The sequence below is a fragment of the Dendrobium catenatum genome, unplaced genomic scaffold, assembly GCF_001605985.2.
Source record: "Dendrobium catenatum unplaced genomic scaffold, ASM160598v2 fragScaff_scaffold_1116, whole genome shotgun sequence".
NCBI lineage: Eukaryota > Viridiplantae > Streptophyta > Magnoliopsida > Asparagales > Orchidaceae > Dendrobium > Dendrobium catenatum.
In genome coordinates this window covers 390,978-404,863 of record NW_021319578.1, presented here as the reverse complement: position 1 = coordinate 404,863, position 13,886 = coordinate 390,978, and the positions used below count along the sequence as shown (strand labels likewise).

General features: G+C 37.0%; 2 protein-coding genes across 3 annotated transcripts in view; both read right to left on the bottom strand.

The window, feature by feature from the left end:
* LOC110116722 (cytochrome c oxidase assembly protein cox16, mitochondrial) overlaps positions 1 to 5,550 on the bottom strand; it is a 12,326-nt gene extending 6,776 nt beyond the window's left edge. For both annotated transcript variants that reach the window (XM_028698590.1, XM_020850422.2), the window contains exon 1: positions 5,357 to 5,550. The gene's annotated coding sequence lies outside the window, so the exon portion shown is untranslated. The remainder of the gene's footprint in view (positions 1 to 5,356) is intronic.
* A 4,816-nt stretch (positions 5,551 to 10,366) lies between these two features.
* On the bottom strand, positions 10,367 to 11,552 carry LOC110116715 (putative clathrin assembly protein At4g40080). The gene has a single exon (XM_020850413.2). It carries the CDS (start codon positions 11,445 to 11,447, stop codon positions 10,461 to 10,463), a length of 987 nt encoding a protein of 328 aa, XP_020706072.1. The 5' UTR covers positions 11,448 to 11,552; the 3' UTR covers positions 10,367 to 10,460.
* Between the last annotated feature and the right edge of the window lie 2,334 nt (positions 11,553 to 13,886).

Below are 13,886 nucleotides of genomic sequence, written 5' to 3'. Positions count from 1 at the left end.
GTACAAATAATTGTTATTTTTGTTATTTTTTGTCATTATTTATAATTTTAAATTAATTTATTTTAATCGTTTTGAGGCTTACGCATTGATCCGCCTCGAGGCTTACGCCTCGCCTCGCTTAGAAAAAACGTCTCGATTCTCAATTTCGCCTTTTAAAACGTTGGTTTGAAATACAATTAAAAAATTAGAATCCTCAATCAATCATATTTAACCTTAGGAGTAGCCATAATGAAGTGCATATCATTTAAAAAACTATAAACTAACACATCCTCACAATAACTTGTCATCATCAAACTCATGAATAACATCAACATTATTCATTTGATCATCTTCCTCCTACACATTGATAAATAAGTTTCTACTCAGGCACTCATTACCATAATGACCAGTTTAATGACAAAAAATATTCCTTTGTAGAAATCTTACACCTAAATACATATCAAGTTGACTTACCTTATTATCCTTAATGACTATAGTGTTACTAACTTTAAGATGCAATGGGTCCAATAAACTAAACTTAATTGATTTGACAAAAAGATGAACTACCAGAATACATAGAAATCTTCTTGGACAAAAAAAAGCATTAGTTTAAAATTCATGTTAAGTTAAAAAGCACGCTCAACTGATGGAAAATGGTGATGTATTCACTCTCTTGATATCAAGTCTTAAACAAAACCTAAATTAGAGAGTGCGGTATTAGGCTCTTCAATATTCACAGAATATGTTTCTAATTTTCAAATTTATTCATGTGTTCAGCAAAAGCTTTAGTTCCATGCTTTAATGAATTGAATTCATCAAAAAAATGATAATCATATCAAAACGTTCAATATTATTTCTTAAAAGTTCTTTCATTTCATCCTAGGTTGAAATGATTTTTTTTTCTAGCCTTTCAATTTATGCTTTCATGATCACCCAACAGATTTTAGCTTGCAAATCTCATATACATTCATCAAAATTTATTTTTCATTCAAGAAAGTTATCTAAATCTAATACACAATCAACAAAAAACTTCATGATCAATTTTGCCATCACAATAGACGCTTCAATTTTAACATTTTTATGATGTCATCATCAACATCAAAATCTTAATATCAAAGATTTCCATAAGTATCATTGTTAAACATTATAATTTTCAACTTGATTATTTTCATGCTCGTAGTAGCGTTCACATTCAATTGAATTGGTGCATCATTATTATTGGAATTCACTTCAAGCTAAAAAAAAAGAACATGATTGATTTCCAATTTATTAATTCTAGTTTTAATGCAATTGATGGCATTGTAGAATTGATTTTGTTTGCTCACTAATTCAATCAATTGATTTTACAAAAATGTTAAAATTAAATCTTTCATTATTTGTTAAGTTAACATGTAATTAGCCCCACTTTTAAATGATATGTTTACACCTAATGCTTAAGTATCAATTTAATGCAGAATGACTCAAAAAGAAGCAACTAATATAACGCATATCATGGCTAAATGCTAAGAAAATAAGGATTTACATAACACAAATAGCAGCTATTTCAACAAATCACGTTTTTTTAAATGTAAACATCCAATGTTAGATTTATAGCCCAACCGGATGATGAAATGATTGAAATAATCAGAGATATTCAAAGACCAATTAGAAACATATAAAATAGCAAGAAATTGAATTTAATTTCCTCAAATTGGATTATTGCCATGCCCATTTTTAATTAAAATCAAGAACACTAATAATTCTCATGAAACAAAATCTCACATATATCAACATCCCTCAAATAGCGACAGGCTGTAGTAATAAAATTGGAAGAGTGACTCATAATAATTCCTACTAGAATAACAGGTGGAAGACTAGCAAAACTACTATATTTTACCTCATAAGTAGCATAAGCCATTTCAATAAAATAATAATAAATTATTTTGTTAATTATTGAATGTAAAATAATAGCTGCTTTACTTTATGTATCATCAATTTACTTTTTATCCTACCATATTCATTTAGCATTAAAAATATCCTTATAAATATTCAACTCATTTAACATGTGTGTGTCTAATTTTTCCTTAATCAATATATTTCAATATTGAATGATCATAATATAGAATAAATTCTTTTGTTAGTACATTATATATGTAATATTGAAGAACTTGTATAACTATATAAAACTCCCTACAAATTAGAATATTTTTTTCTTGGCTCTATTTGATTTCTACTAAAATAAACTATAAGATGTCTTTATTAGCATAAAACAATTTCAACACCTCACCTGAAGTATCATATGAAATCTCAAATACTTCATAAAAATACGTCAATTTAATCATATATATATTTGTATGCTTTTCCACAGTATTTTTAAAAGTATAATCAATTTCCACAGTATTTTTAAAAGTATAATCAATATGTCACCTTATGAAACATTCCATTTTATGATAATTAATACTTGGTATTGTATAACAGATAAGAAGCTTTTCTATATTTGGAGACTGTTTATTATTTTAGATTTACTCTATAATAATGTATTTGCCCACCTATTATAACTTGAGGGAATCTCTATAGAATTAGACACAAATTGCATACCTTACTATCCTATTAGAACAAGACTTGCTCTTGCCTTCATCAATGGCCCCATCTTTAATCACTGGGTCCCTAAAGGCAGCCAAGACCAATACCTCTGACATAACACGACAAACGGCCAACACCACATCCAGCCGTCCAAGAATAGCAAACCAAACAAATCCCTAACCTACAAGTGTAAAGCTACACAACAACACATTCCTATATATACCATGTATTACACAAAAGGCTGTAACAGAGAAGGCTCATATCAATATACAGGAAGTTCTACAATGGCTTTTACTCTGTATTCATTATTCCTTACTGCATTTACGTGTTCATGTTCTTTAGCTGTATTCTAGCTGTCTTCACTCCCCACCTTCTCTCCCCCTCTTTTCTTGACATCCAATCCTGCTCTCGCCTTTAGATCTCACCACCCTAGTAACTAGCAGACCCATAAGCTTTTTTGTAGTCATCGAGGCTTGAAACAGCTCCACATGTACTCACAAAACTTGAGAATGCAACTAGCTCCATTCATTTTGTGGGCCTTCTCTCTCTCACACTCGCTCACTCACTGGGATGAAGCAGTTGTAGTCGAAACATTAAAGCATGATAATGATCCACATAGTGTCTCTGATCTGAGTTACCTCTCAAACTCTTCTCTTTATCCCCTAAACAATATCATGGCTTATCATTCATATCTTAATGATTTTAAACCCTCCTCCACCAACAATTCCAATTTAAAAATCAATGGTACCAATTATCTTCTACCATTGAGGGCCATTCACTTCTTTTTGGTCCTCACAACAAACTCCATTACCTTAATGTCTCCAAATAGCACTCATGCCATCAAGTTCTCAAAGTGAAAAATAGATTAACAATGTTATTTGTTTAATTACTAAATAATTTTGAACCTTCCATTGCCTTCATTGTTATGTTTCAAAATCCTAGCAAAATAACATCCAACTTTCTTTGCCGCACATTATTTTAGATAAATAATATATCACATATGCACTATTAATTGTAATTGTTCTCTTTTTAGAACAATAATATGCAAATTCATGAGCATTATAGCATATTGATAGAGAAACGAGATGAGTTATTTTAGTATCCACTTTTCATGCGTTTATTATCAGCTTGTTCAAGTTCAGTTCGAGTTTGATTCAAGCTTTTTTGTTTGTATTTAAGCTTGGTTCATTTATATTAATGGGCGTTCATGTTTGGTTCATGTTCGATTCATTCCGTGCTTATCGAGCTTTAAATAAACGAACCTTTTCGAGCTATACTTCTAGATGACATTAACTTAACAAACTAGTCTTATTGAGACTTCTAACAAATAATTACATCGAGCATGTTCTTGAACATATCTAGCGAAGTTTTTGAAATTATCAAACAAGCTCATTCACAAACATATCTAATGAGTATTCTTTAGCTATAAATGAGCTCGTTCATGAACATATCTAATTAGCATTTTCGAGCTAGCAAATGAGCTCATTTACGAACAAACGATCTATGATTCATCTTATATTTGTTCCAAGAATAGGCTCTTTGTGATTTTAGGCGGATGCAGGAAGTAAAAATAAATTATTAATTTTAGACGGGATTAGTAAATATAAATTATTAAATTTAATAATATATATTTATTAAAACTCTAATATAGTTTTAACTGAGCTTCTTAGTTTAGCTCTAATCGAGCTTCTTAACAAGCTTGTTCATGAGCGTTAAATGATACTGTTTATGAACATAAACGAACCGAACGTCAAGTTATTCAAGTTCGCTTATTTAGCTTCGGGTGGAATTCAAGTGGACGAGCAGGGCGCGGGATCATATTGCGTGCTCGAGGCTAAGGGGCCGGGTAGTGCGCTTAGTGTGCACGGGCAGTAGGCGGGGTGCGAGATTCTAACTCGAGCGAGGGGTTTCGAAAGGAGCAGAACGTCGGCTGTGCGTGGGTGAGGGAATTCTTGATTCAAGATGTGTGAAGCATCCTGGTGCTGCAATGAGGAGGCGGAGCCGCCGGTCTTGGGCTCGAGCAAGCAGGAAGATGGATGTGCGGATTGCGGGTGCAGTGCAGGGCGCGGGCAGAGCAAGGTCAGGGCTGGAGAGAGGCTTCGTGCAATCAGAAGCAGGTGAAGCCTCAGGGTCAGGTGCAGGACCGGTTATGTCACGCCTAGGTGTGCACACAGGCTGCATGTGGATCCGTACAAGAGTTCATGCGGGTATGTTTAGAACTATTAAAATAATCATAAGTATATTTAGAACTATTAAAATGATCTTTTAAAAGTAAGATATGAAGAGTACCATAATCATACCTACGTTTAGAACAATTTAAATATATCAATCAAACACAAAAATGCCAATTTTATGCCTCAAAATAGAATCTTGCATTTTCAACGAGCTCACCAAGGGAAGAGTCAGCGGATTTAAGTTAAATCCCTCTCATTCTAAATTATTTCGCCACGCCACAAATAAAGACCGGAACAATTCAAGCAAAAATAACAACGATTGTAAGCAGATATCCCACAAAGTTGCAAAAGATTATTGCTTGATGCTAAAACATCATTTAAATCAATTCATCAAGAGAAAATAATAAGGGGCTCTTTACTACCAGGTTTGGGGCAGGAATTAAGGAATATTTATGGGGCTGTTCGGATGCAGGATTTGAGCTGGATTTGAGTTAAATCTTGCCAAACGCCAAAAAACAGCCGCTAAAATTTCATGGTAAGATAAATCCCCATTTCACGGGGTTTTCCATATTTTTGCCCTAAATCCCGAATTTAGGTGATTTAGCCCAAGAAGCGCGAGAAAGAGGGTGAAAGATCGTTACCTTCGCTGCGAGCTCCCCTCGAGACTTCCGATCTGACAGGAACAACGTTGTCGAAGGGGCCGAAGAAGCTTCCTTTAGCCACTCTTTCAAAACTCTACTTCACCCCGGATCACGCGAAGCCGAAGCAGCGACGACGAAATGTAGACAAAGCAAACCCAATGAATGCGTAAGGCTGTAGGAAGAGCAAAGACAAATTTTGGCTGTAGGAAGAGCAAAGACAAATTTTGGAAATTTATAGGCAATGGCAGAGAATACCGCCTCCGCCTTCGCCTTCGCCCATAATAATAAATATTAACAAATTAAATTTTATTATTATTTTATTAGTAAATCATGCATTATTTAATTAAATTAATATTAATTTATCAATATTAAAAACAAAATTAGCTTTTTAGTTCTTTCTAGTACAAAAATAAATGCAAACTAACTTTTTAGTTCTTAAACTTTTTTTTTTATTATTATTTTTTTAGTTCTTAAACTTAAAACTTGTTTTATTTTATTTTTATTCTTATCTTTAATTAGTTTTAAAAATAAAAATTAGTTCCACACCTTTACCACAAAGCAAAATTTTTAAGAAACCATCGTATGTGAAATTCAACAACTTTTTTTCTTAGGATTTTAAGCGAATCTAACATCAAATTTCTATAATTCTTCATATGCAAGTGTTAAATGAAAATTAGGTTAATATTTTGTAATTTAATTTTTGTGCAAAATATTTGTTTCATTGGATAAGATTGTGCAAGGAAAAATCTCTTAAAAAAGCTAAAAATATCAAAGTTTGCACTAGCACCGCGACGCTCCAACTAACAATGTCACAACGCCATCAATGTCTCGGTGCCACTTTGGAACAACAACGTGGTGTTATAAGTTCGAGAGTTTTGCAATTTAATCCTCCAGCATCACAGCATCAGCAGTGCCCCAGCATTATATTTGAAAACATCGTTGTGCTAAATGTTCTGTCATTTTACAAATAGTTCAATACCCCATCGCCGATATATAGTGTCATAGCAGCAATTCGCCTACCAGAGTATTGTAGCACTTGTCTTTGCTCCACACCAAATCATTGTGCTAGCGTCGCGGTGCCAAAACAATTGTAGTGCTGTGACGATGGAGTTATAGCGGTTCACTGTAAAATGTCACGTTGATTCCGCCTTATACTATGCCAGAGCCAAAATATAGCGTCGCACGAGTTCGTTATTGTAATGTTGTGTCACCAACCTTTCGAGCATCGCTTTTGGATGAGCCAAAATAAATCTAAAAAATTATGAGGCTTTTTATAGTAACATATACCGATTGAGCCCTCTATAATTTTTAGATGACCAAATAAATCTACGAAATTATGAAGCTTTTAGCCTTATAAAGATTATTGGAAAAATCTGTACCTCTAAGGCTTCAATTTTATGATGTTTTCGTATAATTTAAAGATTTTTTCCTTCTAAGGTGCTCAAAAAATCAAAGAAATTTATAAATTTTAAGACTTTCAGCTTTTTGACACTTTTGGATGGCCCGATAATATTATTTCTTTTAAGTCTTTTAGCCTTCTAAAATTTTTAGAGTGAAAACTGTCCACCACTAGCTTTACGATGAGACTATCTTTATGGGCATGCTTTCTAGTGGTTATTGTAGAAACAAGAGAAAAGATTAAGGAGAGATGGAACACGTCTAATACTGGAAAGAAGTATATTGTATTTCAATCACCGATTACATAGACTAACTTCACTTATATAGATACATTGGTTGGCATTTGGAAACTTCTAGAGAGGTGTGTGCGTGTAACTGCATTTAAGCTTTAGGAAGGCGTTGATCAGTCTAGCCGAATATGTTGCTTCTTGTCTAATATGACCCTGCAAATTGATGGGTCCTTTGTGACTGTCAATTTGGAGCGAAGAAATGTGAAGCGAGGTGTTGAGAGCGGCTTCGTAAAGATGTCGGCTATTTGATCGGTAGTGCTTATGGGTAGCAGATTGATGTGGTGTTGTTGAATGTGGTCCCGTAAGAATTAATGATCGATCTCTATATGTTTCGTGCGGGAGTGAAATACAGAGTTATTGGCCAAGGTGATAGCTGACATGTTATCGCAGTAGAGATTCGTAGGCTGGTCTTGAGGAATGCCGAACTCGGAGAGCAGCCGGCGTGTCCAGATGATGTCCGTAGTAAGGGCTGCCAATGCTCGGTATTCAGACTCCGTAGACGATCGAGCGACTGTGTGTTGTTTTCGAACCGTCCAGGATATAAGAGTTTCTCCTAAGAAGGAGCAGTAGCCGAAGGTGGATCTTCGAGAAATTGGATCGCCCGCCAAGTCCTCATCTCAAAAGGATTTGAGAGTCAAGTTAGTTTTGGTGATTGGTATGCCGAAGTCTAGCGTACCTTTGATGTAACGGAGAAGCCTTTTGAGAAGGTAAGTGTGCTGAGCCGTTGGATCGTGCATATGTTGAGAGAGAAGATTTACGTTGAACGAGATGTCAGGTCTAGTTAGTGTGAGGTATTGGAGTGACCCGGTAATTCGACGATAGATGGCCGGATCGTCGAGTAGATTGTCTTGGTGAAATTCGGACGGTAGCTTGGTGCAAGTTGGATTTGCCAGCGAATTGCAATTTGCCAGATTGACCTGATCGAGAATTTGAAGGGCATAGTGAGATTGAGACATGAAGTAGCTGTTGACATTCTTGGTGATTTTGATGCCAAGAAATTCATTTGCGGAGCACAGATGCTTCATAGAGAACTCAGAGCTGAGGCGGTCAAGAATTAGTTGAGTGCTAGCTTGATTATTGCCCATAATTAGTATGTCATTAACGTATATAAGGAGATATATTTGAACAGTAGCATTGCGAAATAGAAGAAGTGAAGGATCTGCCTTACTATGCTCAAAACCAAGAGATACGAGAAAAGAAGTAAAAGTGTTATACCATTGGCACGGAGCTTGTTTTAACCTGTAAATTGCTTTATGTAAGCGACATAGATGATTTGGTTTTGTTTGATCCTCGAAGCCCTTCGGTTGGGTCATGAATACTGTTTCTGTTAAATTGCCGTGAAGAAATGTGTTCGCAACGTCAAGTTGTTGCACGTCCCAGCCGTTGTGGATAGCGATTGCAAGAAAGATACGTATCGTCGGAAGTTTCTCTACAGGACTGAAAGTTTCCGTGTAGTGTAGCCCGAATTGTTGGTGGTTGCCGAGTGCGACTAGTCTTGTTTTGTACTTAGCCACCGTGCCGTTATGAGTAGAGATCATATCTGTCACTTGCTCTTATGAGGCTTTTTTAATAAATATTATGCCCACACTTTGTTTTCATTGAGGCTTCCTCATGGGTGTTCCTACAAGCTAGGACAAGCATTGTTATTTATTTAAAAAAACTTCATTAATAATTCAAAAAGAAACTCACCTCACAAATAAATATTTATCTTAAATATAAAATGCAATGTAAATTTTTTTAGAAATTCAAATGAGATAAGAAGTTCAATTTTTTTGGTTACTTCAGTGATGAAATCTTCCAAAATATGAAAGCAAATATGTTATGATAACACTCATACTTATGTTAATTTTCTTGCCATGACATTTGATTTCATCTATTCTGAGATTGATGAATATATGTTGCACATATAAATAATATGTTTATTTTTTTTTTATAACAAAACATAATATGTTTAAACTTTTCCTTCAATTGAATTTTTTTTTTTTTTTGGGTTGAAATCCTCTTGAATGGTGGAAGTAATTATTTAGATTGGTCTTCATCATTTAGATTTTTTTAGAAAATTTGGTCATTTAAGATATTCATATTTTGGATTTTCATTAAAAAAAAATTAGTCTTAGATGTACTAAATGGGGTAGAATTTGATAACTTGGGTTAAATTTGGTGAAATCTTCCTCTTTTTTATTATGAAGTCTTATATTTGATTGATGATTGATCAATATTTGTGCTTCTGTTTGATGAATAAGAGCAACTTACAAGTGGACGATCTCTCACTTCAATGAAAAATATATAAAGAGGATTTTTAAATTAGTCCTTAATGACCTCTCTTTAATTTTTAGTGAATTCTAGAAATATGGAAGGAGTCCTTAATGATTCTTTGGTTGACGAAACTATTCGACGAAAAGTCTAGAAAGATGGGCAAAATTATAATTAGTAGAATCAAGTACAAGATTATCCCTTGAGAGTTCTGAGAAAGGACTTACATTAGAAGCTTTTTGAATGTGCATGACGGTTCGATAATTTTTGATGTGCTTGTAGGAATACGGGGTCTCATCATAAGGATTAATTGCAAATAACTTGAATCCTATTGGAGAAGAAACCATTGCAACTTAAATTTTATATATAATTCTTTAAATATTATAAAAAATGTTATTTGATGAAGATATTAATATATTAAAATTGAGAAGAAATTGATGAAATAAGAATAATAAAATTGACAACTTCATCATAAATAAAATAACAATCAATCTCAATATCTCAATATCTTTAATGCATTCATGACAAATATCAATAAAATTAAATTAACACAATATACAACAAAGGTATTAACATAAATTAAATTCATGCCATTGAGTAATCATTAAAGTCCTCTCTCATTATGTTAACAAGTGTTAGCCACCGTTGCTTAGCTTGATTGGTGGACGAATACGGTTGAGAACCCCCAACCCATGCTCGATTCCCCTCGAGCGGCGGAGTCTCTTAAGTGGGACCCAATCACCGGGAGATTTTTTAGGTTGGTGTCTCTTCTAAGTCAACCGAGAATTAGTCATGCTACCAATCCCCCTTTCGAGGGTGACAGTGGATGGATTTCCCGTTCCCAAAAAAAAAAAAAGGACGTGTTAGTAATTTAGATCAATGAAAACTTCTTCTAATAACTTAGTACAAAAATTAGTTCCACATGAAGTCGAAATGAGCAATTCTCATTTATTGTTGCTTAAAAAAAAATCAATTAGGTAACCAAAAATTAAACAAAAACAATGACATATGTCCCATAAATTGGATATCCAAATCAATCAACATCCAAATTGGTAATAAAAGGTGAAGCTTAGGTGGAATATTAAATAAGCCATTGTAATCAATCCATATTATCAAACAATTAAAAAAATACATCAAATAGTCCTAAAGCTGAACGTCCTAAACTACTGTTTAACCCACCGGTTCGAACCAAACAGAACCACCTCGCCGGTCCGAACCCCAAACCGGTCCGAAGCGCTGACCCCCCGCTCTCTACTCACAGCTCTCTCCTCTTTCTCCCTCCTGACCACAACCTCCTCAACCTTTTCTCTCACCTCCTTCACTTCCGTCCAAAACCGGCGCTGACCATCGTCATCCATCCATCTCGCATCGGACGGCGGCCGATGCTCCTCGAGGCGGCGGAGCACGAAAACCAATTCGACTGCATCACCAAACCCAACCGGGTCGATCCGCTCCCTCACCTCCCCGAGCCGGATGGCAATCCCGTTCTCCGCGGTAATCCTATCTTCGTTCACTACTCTCATCACCTCAGCCAACAATCGGTTTCCGTCGGGCAGCTCCGGCGGTGAGAAGGCCTCGGCGAGAAATTTCGTGAGGGTGTCGAGTTCGGAGATGAGATCTCGGGTGAGAAGAGAGGAAACCCAGTCGGCGAGGTCGGAAGAGGGATTTGGGAGGATTATTCGGAGCTCGAGAAGACGGGAGTACCAACGGACACAGGAAGAAAGAGACCATGAAACCGGATCTGGACCGAGTGGGAAGGAAGAGAGGAGGAGGGGGCTGCGGGTGTGGCGGCCGGAGGCTTTAGGGAGGAGAGAAGAGAAGAGGGAGTCGAGGAGAATGAAGGGGGCGGAGCGGAGGAGGTGGTGGAGGGAAAGGAGGGATTTGAGGGCGACGGAAGGGTCGCGGGTGGAGAGAAGGCGGGAGGAGAGGGATGATGAGAGGGCTGCAGCTGCGGGGCGAGCACCGTGGCCGAATGAGAGCAGGGCGGCGATATGATGGGGATGTGGAGGGGAGGAAGGGTGGTGGTGGGAGGTGGCGCGGAGGACGGCCAGATCGGCGGCGGAGGAGGACGGAGGAGAGACGAGTGTGGCTTTGGTCAGGGAAGCTTTGTCTTTTATGACGCCGACAAAGCGCTGGAGCTTTCGGCCCATGGAGAAGAACTTCGCGACAGAGTAGAACTTTCTGTGGGTAGAGGTAGAGAAATAGATGAGAACAACGGAGTATGAGGAGATCAAATCTGGTTGGTTCTTGAGACCAGATCAAAGTTGGTCCTTTTACTTCTAGGGATTTCTTTTGGGGCTTAACCACAATTAATTTGATAGTAATTTTTTTAAATATTAAAATTTAATAAAATATATTTAGGTGAATCATACAAATATATTTTCTAATCAAAATGTTTATTGTCTAGCCTGCCGTCCTATCACTATATATCATCATGTACTAATAAGAGCGATCTCATTGTCGAGAGAAATTATTATTTACAGATACCATATTATTCAAAGACTAATTAGAACGCTCCACGTCATCCGGTACACAGCGGTACTGAGCAAAAGTGACGTGGCTCGTTCTGATTGGTCTCCGGACGCCGTCCGGTGTCCTCACATAATAACTTTTCCATTGTCAAATGAATTTTATTTGTCTTGAATTATCTTTAAACTTGATACATCATCAAGGAATTATCTTGATCGGGCGCAAATCTTGAAGCAAAATCAAGTTGGAAACTTCTAAAATTAAATCGATGACCATTTGAACTCCGATTTCAGCGAACTTATAATCGAATTGAACGTCTCAAAAATACAAACTCAACGACACCAAATTCAACTCAATCCGAGCCCAAATGGGTCAAAAATGAAGTCTCGAAGAATATTCGGAAGATTAAAACCGTAATTTGGATTACCAAATAGCATCCAAATATGACATGCTTATAGTCGAATTGAGCGGCTCAACGAGACAAATCCAAAAAGCCTAAAATCGCCATATTCTGATATCATTAAGACATTTAAATGCTCAAAAAATGGTCCATGATCTAGGGGTTTATCATCAATCGTCCATTCAAACCGCTCCCAATTTACCATTGATCTTCATCCTATTTATTGGTCATGTCACTCTCAAAAAACTATAAATTACCCCTCATTTTTCATAGAAGGGGACTCCCAGGGGGGAGAAGGAGGCCGAAGCAAGAAGAGAAGAGATGGAAGCAAGGAAGAGAATGAAGTGATTCCTCCTCAACCACCATCAGACTTGCACCTGGAAGCCAACCGACATCGGACTTCTGCCCGATCACCAACTGATGCTGGAATTAAGCAAGGAAGCAAGAATAGAAGGAAGAAAAGGAAAAGAAGAAAGAGAGCTATCTTGTCACCAGACTTTTCCTCGACCATCGCCGGACTTCCACCCAGCAGCCTTTCGATGTCGGAGTTCTGCCCGAATGGCATCTAATGCTAAAGTTATGCCCGGCCACCGACTGACATCGAACTTCTACCCAACGTTAGAATTCCACCCGTTGGCGGACTTTTGCCTGACTTCTATCTGATGCCAGACTTTTATCCATCGACAGACATCTACCCAACGCCAGACTTGCACCCTTCTCCATATTCCTATCCAACACTAAACTTCCGCTTGTCACTGGATTTCTACTCAATGCCAGACTTCTACCCGATGCTGAACTTTCGCCCGTTGTCGGACTTTTGTTGGAACTCTATTCGACACTAGACTTCTGTCCATCGACAGACTTCTACCCAACGCCGGACTTGCGCCCATCGTTGGATTCCTATCCGACACTGGATTTTCGCCCGTCGCAAGATTCCTACCCAACATTGGACTTCTGCCCAACCGCCAACTGATGCTGGATTTTTGCTCGGCTACCAACTAACGCAAGACTTTTACTCGACTGCCAACTGATGCAATTTTTTTTTTTTTGCCCAGCCACCAACTAACACCAGACTTTTGCACGTCCTCCAATTAATTTCGGACCTCCGTCGCCCTCCGATAACGGTCTTTCTGACCACCTTCTTCCACTGACTATGATCCTTTCTACTTCCATCATTAGACAATGATCCTTCCTACCTCTATCGCCCTGACCTCCATCGCCTGCTGATACGGTCATTTATACCTCATTCGCCAAACAATGGTACATCCATTGCCCACCGATTATGATCCTTTTGACCAAATGAACACGTCAACAATGATTCTTTGTATTTCCACCAGATAATGTACTCCATATGATGTAAGTCAAGCCACGGCATTTTCTGCCAATTAAGGGTCTCATTTGTAATCAACTGCAAATAATAGTTGATTCATTCAAACTGGGCTTGGCCCCATGGTTTTTACCCCCTTTAGGGTTTTCCACGTAAAATCTTGATGTCTCTTATGAATATTTCACCATCTCTTTCATCTTTCTACGTGCTGAATCTTCGTACAATGCTAAGATACTAAACTTTATATTTCTCCACCGTCGCAAATATTCCAGAATGCAACAAAAATAACATTTGGTTCAATAGGATTTTCAGAGGTGTGGTAAGTTTACATCACAATTTTGTTTTGACTTTAGTTTTATTAGTAGTTTAGATCATTTCTCTTCTTCTCCATCT